This window comes from Lactuca sativa, chromosome 8, assembly GCF_002870075.4.
Source record: "Lactuca sativa cultivar Salinas chromosome 8, Lsat_Salinas_v11, whole genome shotgun sequence".
NCBI lineage: Eukaryota > Viridiplantae > Streptophyta > Magnoliopsida > Asterales > Asteraceae > Lactuca > Lactuca sativa.
Genome location: NC_056630.2, coordinates 143,587,582 through 143,596,762, shown reverse-complemented (window position 1 = coordinate 143,596,762; position 9,181 = coordinate 143,587,582). Strand labels below are relative to the sequence as shown.

The 9,181-nt window shown below is 28.2% G+C and overlaps 1 protein-coding gene across 1 annotated transcript; it reads right to left on the bottom strand.

The window, feature by feature from the left end:
- Window positions 1-1,249: 1,249 nt before the first annotated feature.
- LOC111910911 (auxin-induced protein 22D) lies at window positions 1,250-2,138 on the bottom strand. The gene is made up of 2 exons (XM_023906718.3): window positions 1,867-2,138; window positions 1,250-1,762 (listed from the first exon to the last, which is right to left on the bottom strand). The coding sequence occupies exons 1-2, from the start codon at window positions 2,034-2,036 to the stop codon at window positions 1,387-1,389; spliced, it is 546 nt and encodes a 181-aa protein (XP_023762486.1). The 5' UTR covers window positions 2,037-2,138; the 3' UTR covers window positions 1,250-1,386.
- Window positions 2,139-9,181: the final 7,043 nt, after the last annotated feature.

Sequence of the window (9,181 nt, the reverse complement as noted above, 5' to 3'; positions counted from 1 at the left end):
CCTTAGTTCTTTTTGTTTTTTTTTTTTTTTTTGAACAGGCAAATCTAAATTTCACCTATGTTCACAACGGGACTTGAACCCTCGACCTCAAAAAAGGAGGACACCACCTGATACCGCTGGGCTATAAGTCCTTTGGTAAGTAACCCTTAGTTAACTTGGTATTAAACACAAATGATAACCAAAAAAATAAACACAACATTATAACCAACAATATTGTATTTAATTTTGTTATTAATTACAAACCATAGTTGACAACTAAATTCAAAATCGTGACCGACATGTTAATTTCGTTTTTTAAATAACGGAAACCAAAAAAAACACTAAAAGTCCAAGTAAACAATCATTCAACCACATAATTTGGTGACTAATTTATCATTTGTCTGTTGTTCGTTTTAGACGTTTAATATACATAACTTATTGTATCATGGAGAATAACACATATGTACAAGTGAATTTCCATTTCGAGTCTGGACATGAACCGAAATTTTATTTTCAAAAAAAAGGCAGCCCCGTTTTTTCTATAATAGATAAACCCATTTTTCCAACAATCTCTTACATGAACGGAAATTGATCACTAAATTTTCAAGCTAGCAAGATAAGATCTAGTTGCATAATTTAGGTACGTAGGTCTTACTTTTGAACATTCCCTAAAGAAGTATATTTATTTTACTAGTAGAGCAGTGTGGATCCGATGTCCTTGAACTGTTGTATCATTTAATTATAGAAACAATCAATAAACTTCTCACGTATTCTTCTTTACCTACTTCAATTCATATTCATAGTTATGTTTGTTTTGGACATGAACATTAGTAAGGTTTTGCAAGACCTCTTAGGAATTGCATTCGAAAGGATTTATTTCAGACGTAGGTGATTCATCTTGAATCATTAAAAGTGAAGTTTGATGACTTGCACAAAAATTTTAAAGACTATAAGCTTAACACGGTCACTTCGTATGAATGGATCAAAAGGTTAAACATGATCTTTGAGAGGAGGTAAAGGAAAGGATCGATTTGACATATCACAATATCCCTACTTTATCTTTGTTGATCACATTATTTATCCTTATCTATGATCCACCTGTATCTCATTCTTGTGTTAATTAGCAAGATTATGATTATGTTTCATGTATTTATACTATTGATACTATTGATAGGTGCTAAATGAAAGACAACTTGAGCCTTTACAAATCAAAATAAAACTAATACCCGGGATGCTAAAAGGTGACTGATTCATGGTAATTCGGTAATCATACCAAACACGGGATTCAAACTTATATAACTTTCAATCACAAGAAAATCTCAATTACTTACATGAACTTTCTCTATTTTTTTACAGTTTCTTTTATCAAAAATATCTGAGTTGGATTAATTTATAAGCTAATAAAAACTATAAATCCAACCCTCTAGCTTCATACCCTTTCATGATTCTAAGTCTTTTGCAAGACGTAACAAACATTTCCCATGGCACATCTCCAACAAGCATCCAGTCTCCATCTTTGTCTTCATAAGTTGCTGCATGCTTTGATCCATCGTACCTTTCGTTCTCATTGTACAACCCTATTGTGCACAAAAACATCTCCTCTAAACCCTTCATCAACTCCCCATAGCTTTTGTATACTTTTAGATCAACTTTTCTCAAATATGGAGCTCCATCCATGCTCACTTTCACATACATCGCGGAGCCCATCTCCGGCAACACTTTCTTCCCTTGTAATACGTTTTTCCGGTAAGATCTCACCGGAGGCCACCCGACTACTTGTTCCCTGAAATCATTGAAACAACTTTACATGAGTTTATGCACTAATTTGGAACGTAAAAAGCATAAGATTTTTGGGTGCATGGCATGATTTATTTTTATGTGACTTACTTTGCCGGAGGGGAGGATCTTGATTCGTCGGTTTCATTTTGACTCATCTCCGACGAGCTTCTTTTGGTGCTCTTGGTGAGGGAACATGTCGTCGTCGTATTAACTTCCGGCAAGTCGTTGGTTCCAGGCAACCCTAATCTTAGCTCGGTTGCTTTGTAATTGAGATCCATATCGAAGTTTAGATGATCGGTTCTTGAAATCTATCTGTATGATGATCTCAGGCAAGATTCTTGATTTTGAGGAGGATGTTGGTTTGTGAGTGGTTTTGGAATTGAAGATGATGTGTTATATATAAGATTGTGGTTGGGATTTGTGCATGAACTCTCTTTTGACAGGGAAAGTTTATGTCCACTCGCACATAAATTACACGCGCACTTTGTTAACTACCTTAGTATTTTCTTTCATATTTTAATTAAAAAAATAAGTTATTAATTAGAAAAGGTGAACTGTGCAAGTGAATAGTGAAAAAGTAACATGAAAAAATGTAGAAAAGACGAGAAACTTCTGAAACTAAACTTTCACCTTTGGATTCTTGTATTGGGTTTGGGTTGTATCTTCTTTCATCCTTTCAAAATTAATGTATTTTTGTACAAACTATTGCATTTCTTTTTGTTTAAACAAACGTTTCAAATCTTAAATATTACTAAAAGAGAAACCTTATGACATCATCTTAAATAATCTGGACCATTGATTGTATTTCAATCTTATTTTTTCCACCCTTAGATCAAATTGCTGACATCATCTTCCCCATATGGAATGTATTTAATTCCAATAAATGTTTTCCAATCATCAATCAATAATTTGTATTCGTTGAAATGGAATTTATTTAATTCTAATAAAAACTTTCTATATTTTACATCTTGAATTTTCAGTTATGAAGATTTTAATATGGTCAATTTTAAAAACATATTACAAACAAATCATTTCAATCAAGGCCTTAATATCAAACATTAATATAAATCCGTTTATATTAGTAAACCATTAATATAAAATCTTTTTTTTATTAGGAAATCATTAATACCGAGATATCATATTCAAATTATCACATACATATACGATTCATCATTGAATCCGCGACTCACATTTATTTTCAATCGTTTCTTTTCTTCAAACTTTCTTCTACAACATCGTTAATATTGCTTATAACTTCCATCATCATTCTCTGCTATAAACATTCGCTCTTGTATGCTAGATGGTCAGTACCTTCTTTCGCTTTTTATATTTTTTTAGATTATTTTTTGTTCCTATATCAAATGTATGTATTTATATATTTCGATTTTCTTTGTCACAAATTAAATGAAATCAGTTAACTATTTTTCTGAAACTTTTCAAATAAAAATGAAAAGATATTAGGTACCTTTAACAAAACAAAAATTAACAATCTTGGGAACTGACATTAATTACGAAAATGTTACTTTTATATATTAGAGATGATTATGATTTTTTTTTAATTTTTATGTCATAAGAATCCGGTTAATTTTGGCATGATTTTAAAATATCATTGAAATTATTTGTTTTTGTATATCATATCAACCTACTTTTTTTATCTTTGTATAGTAACAATAAAATTTATTAATGTACACAACAAATATAAATATTTCAAATTTTGTAATATTATTATACCCTACAAAATACAACTTCCTCCAAAATAAATTTTCGCCAGTAATTTCATCCATAATTTCAACAAATTTAAATTTGTATTTTCTTTATATAAATTTTTTTAATGATCCTGATTTTTTTTTTCTCCAAAAATATATCAAACATTTACGTCTTAGATAATGTTGCGCTATTATAATTATTATTTTCCAAAAGTATATCCGTTTAATGAGGAACTTGATATAATAAAGGAAGTGAATGTTAATTAAAATGAGATATATATTTCATAATTATTACATTAGTTTATTAAAAAAATTAATATCAAGGTGTAAACATTAAGCAATTTTAAAATGAAATTTCAGAATACATACAAACGATGATGTTGTACAATGAAATATAAAATTGAATAGACTGAAAAAAAAAACACTATTAAAGCAGTTAATCTTGAAAATAACATAGTTATGAAAAATTATAAAGTAAGATAAAAATTATAAGATATTAGGAGATTTGTAAAAAGCACATTTAGTAAAGCATTAGGGTTATTAGAAAAAATAAGACCGTTAAGATTAGTGAAAATACAATATATAAACTAAATTATCACAATAGTAATGAAATGTTATTATTTAATATTTCATATAATTGAAAGATATATCAAATTACATTGATGATATATTAAAATTATTCAAAGTTGCGCCAAAAACTACTGCAAAGTTCTTGCGAACACCAAATAAATAAAAACAAACATAAAAGCTAGCATTTATATTTATAATCAATTTAAAATAAACCAATCATGATTTAGAAAAGAATCTACATTGATGATATACTAAAATTAAATCTATATAACATTTAACATTTTATAAATTATATTACATAACTTTATTTGAATAAATGAAATAGTTGTCAATATTTAATGTAATAGAAAAAACGGTATATTGGTTGTCAATATATGTTTAAATTAGGTAACATTATTATGCAAGAAACATCTAACTAAAATGCTTATAAATATATAAATATCATAACTATATGATACGAGGAAAGTCGTTCAACTAATAAAGCAAAAATGATGTCTACAAAGAGATTATATATATTTATCGTTTTCAATGTATTTTCTACACATTTCAATAATACCAATAACCATATATTTTTTTATAATCATTATACAATATCTATAAACGATTATATGTTTTTTTATGCGTTTCCCGCGTTTAACGCGGGCTATAATCTAGTTTAGAAATTAAAACAAAATGGGTAATAGTACGAAACCGCAAAAACAAAAAGCAAAATTGAATTGAACTAATAATAACAAGAAACGTATGGAACCAAATATTTGTATGGTATTAGTACCAAAAATAGAAGCAATAATATAATTTGTATCATTGTCTTAGCTATACGAAAATAAAAACCCGGAAGAAAAAAACTACAAATCAAATCTTGATATTGTCTTTCATATTAATTATAATAAATATTCTGATATATCTCTCTAATCTTGTCTCTATGACTGTCTGTATACTACGAAAATATGACCCTATATATATATATATATATATATATATATATATATATATATATATATATATATATATATATATATATATATATATATATATATATATATATATATATCTTTTCACTTTCATTTACGCTCATATAGTTTCAAAGTTTATAAATTAAAAAAAAAAAATGTTTTAACTTTGGAAAAAAGAAGAGCGAGTGAGGGGACAAACACAGCAAAAGATGTTGGTGAGATGAGTGGCAGGCTTACATCATCATTTAAAAGTGTGGGGACAAGAGTCACAACACAACAGTTTGGTTATTGGACGCCGTGTGGTCCTTCTCTCTCATCAACGGCTGTGATTGGAGCTTAATATTCACACGAAGTCATAGCTGGACCGTCAGATTGCGGTCCTACTGAAAGGGTATATAGCATGTGATCAGAGGCCAACCTTTTGTCGGGTGAATGAGACGGTACCCATGTGTGGATCATTGATTGGTAGGTCCCGTGAGGGGATTGTGTGTTACGCCTACATGTCATGTGGGTGTGGGACACTATTTTTTTTTTTTTTTTTTTAACCGGCAAATCTAATTTACTCCTAAGCTAACAATACATATTTCACCTATGTTCACAACGGGACTTGAACTCTCGACCTCAAAGAGGGAGGGCACCACCAAATACCGTTGGGCTACAACACTATCTGGCCCGCACGTATTATGTACGCGTATTTTTAGCCGTTTATTTTGAGTCATATACACTTAATGTTTTTGCATTTAAATTGATTTCACCGTTCAAAAAAAAAAGGCTGATTTATCCGCAACATTTTTTTATCCATCAGCAGAAGAAAAAAAAAACAAATTTAGCCAAATATATTAATTATTTTGTGGAAAATAGTAAAAAAAAAAACTCAAATTATAAAACTAGCCCTTAAAATCGCAAATGGACTAAGTCTATCTGTGATTTCGCATTTTCATTTGCAAACGTATAAGTGTCTAAAGTAACATCTGTGCTTTAGGCACTTATACGTTCGCAGATGGAACATTACATCTGTGATTTTGTAGCTATTTTGTATAAAAGATTTTTTTTTTTTCATTTTTACTATTTTCTTTAGAGACTCTCTTTTTCCACCACCCGCTAGTTACAACACAAACCAAATATTCATTCATTTTTTTAGAGAGGTTTTAAACAAATTTTCCAAAGAAATAACAACAAAAATGATAATTTTTTGAAAAATATTATATATAATAAGGTTGTTTCGTAGTTAAACCCTATCGATTTCGTAGTCAAAACCAAAAAAAAAAAAAAAAAAAACATACACACACACACAAAATCGCAGGTGAATAGAGAGGAAATCGCATAGCTCATCTGCGATTTTAGGCTGGAAAATTATTATATATACAACGAAAAAAGAAAACCTACAAATATACAAATGGTTTGTGTTTTAACCACTTGTACGTTCATAGATGGAATAACGAAATCACAAATGGTTTATACTCATCTGTGATTTTAGTGGCTAAAAATACAATTATAGTTTTTTTTTTTTTTTTTTTTTTTTTGCTATTTTCCATAAAGTAATTAATTTTTTTGGCTAAATTTGTAATTTTCTAAAAAAAAGAGTTATGGACAAACCCTCCATTAATTTCAAGATATTTAATTAACATAAGGAAAATCGCGCGTTTGGAAAATCCAAACCAAGCACAACCCACAACTCACAACTTCTTCCTCACCTCATGACCTCAAATCTCGAACAGTAACTTTAAATTTGATTCTGATCATGTTAAAATTTATGTGATGTCTAATAATTATTATTATTATTATTAAATTAAGTAGCTTCATGAAAATGCATATGCCGCATTATAATTTAATATCCACTTGATTATTACAACAAACCATATTTCATCTTAGATTAGAACCTAGAACATATAATTGAGAAAATTAGGACGACATATTTAGGAATAATTGTTAATTGAGCTAGACGTTAAAAATCCATATGGATATACACATTTACATTTGACTTTTTAAAACTTTATAAACAGTTATAAACGTATATGGGATGATACATTCTTTGTTATGTGATTAGTTTGTATAATTGAAAATTTAATATTTTTAGAAAGCAAGTATCCCGTATCTGGGATCGAAACCGGCTCTAACGGTTCCAGGATGGGTCTAAGAGCCGATGTAACCGGATCCGGTCCCATCTTTCTAAAAATTACTAAAGAGTGTGAAATTTCTATTACGTTAATGGATATGGAGTATTTATTCGAGATCTAAAAAAAGACAAATATGACATGTTTTAATGTGATCGAGACGGTTCCTATAAAGATAAATTATTATTTTTAATATGCATTTAAAATGTTAAAGTGATTTATTATGCAATAGTATTATCTAAATAGAATTGGTGGTATAAAAGATGCCCAAGGAAGAAAAATATTGGAAGTACTAAAATAAGTAAAATAAGTATATAAGTTAAAAGACATCATTGGTATATTCAATAAGCAGAAAATTAAAAGATAATTGTTTTTTAATATATTTATAAATTACAAATTAAAATAAAAGATATAGTTATAAGATAAAATGAGTTTGACATAATTGTGAATATATATGTTTTGGAAACATAATTGTCGGTTGTTTTAAACAAATTTAGAATTTTTTTTTTCAAGTTATTTTTAAAAATGAATAAGGATATAATTGCCATTATGTAGTATTATCAAGCAATGTTTTAAAACCCGGGTCGACCCGGCCGGTTCAACCGATTGGACCGTGACCCGGGGCAGAAGGCGGGTCAATTAACATTGAAAAAATACGAACCGGATCGAACCGGCCGGGTTTCCCCTAAACCATGGTTCGACCGTTTATGTTGAACCGGTTAAACCGGTTTGACCCGTTTCAATAGAGTTTGGATAGTTGGATACAAGTAGCGAACGCCAAAACAACGAGCCGTTTGCGGTTTCTTAAATGTTTTTCAATGTTTAAACTTTGTGGACATCAAATTATTGGTTTTTTATGCTTATGCATTATGCATGAAAGTAAAAATATATAGAAATAGAAAAAGACCATAAACCGGGTTGACCCAGCGGTTCAACCGGTTGACCCGTGAACCGGTCATCACACCGGATCAACTAAAAACCCGGGTTTTAAGACATTGTTATCAAGTGAACATCAAATTGTTCCGTGGATGTATCATCATTTTTTTTTTTTGAAACCGGCAAATAACATGTATATTTTATTTAAAATAGGTTAATTCAATTACAAAAATCTTATGTATATTTTATCTTGATCTGATCTGTTTTTCTTTTACTTTTCTAAATTAAATAGTTATGTTATAAATTTGGTAAAATTTTGATGCATTATGTATAACAAGTCACAAGGAACTCATTTTCGTATAATTACATATCTTGAAACCATTATTTGTTTCTTCATTTTCAAAAAGAAGCATTACAAATTGAATATATATATATATATATATATATATATATATATATATATATATATATATATATATATATATATATATATATATATATATATATATATATATATATATATATATGGGAAAAATGAATATGTGGGTGTTATGTATTTAATCTTAGGTATAGAACTTTTTAAACTACCTAGTTTTAAACAAAACAAATCCAATTTTATTTTCTCTTAGTTTTGTTTTAATAGAATACCATTGAATTAAGTTTTATTATTGAATGAAAAATATCAATTATATATATTTTTATTGCAAATAATTATTGAATTTTATAGAGAAAATAAAAAACCGATATTTTTTAATGAATATAACTCAAACGTTTTATCTTTCAATCGAAAAATTATATTCAATGATTTTGTTAAAAGTTTGATTGAGTTATGACATGTTCTACTTTTATCTTGTATTTTATTAGTTTACATTTAGAATTTAGTATGGTTAATTAAATGGTCACAACTTTTAATACTTTAAGTTCTTAGACATAATGAAGAAAAAGAACATAAATTTAATCGATTTAGTAAGTCACATGATTAAGGAAGAATAGTAAAAGATATACCATGATTAATTTGGATATAAATTGATCAAAACTACATTGTTTGTAGAGTTCTATATATAAGTTTAGGTAAATGACAGAAACATATTCCCTAAGCTCATATATATATATATATATATATATATATATATATATATATATATATATATATATATATATATATAGAGAGAGAGAGAGAGAGAGAGAAAGAGAGAGAGAGAGA

Bases quoted from the DNA above. Each gene is read 5' to 3' on its own strand.
- LOC111910911 (XM_023906718.3), bottom strand. From the start codon at position 2,036: ATGGATCTCAATTACAAAGCAACCGAGCTAAGATTAGGGTTGCCTGGA. The intron at 1,763-1,866 runs GTAAGTCACATA...CAATGATTTCAG, and splicing joins AGATCCTCCCCTCCGGCAAA to GGAACAAGTAGTCGGGTGGC.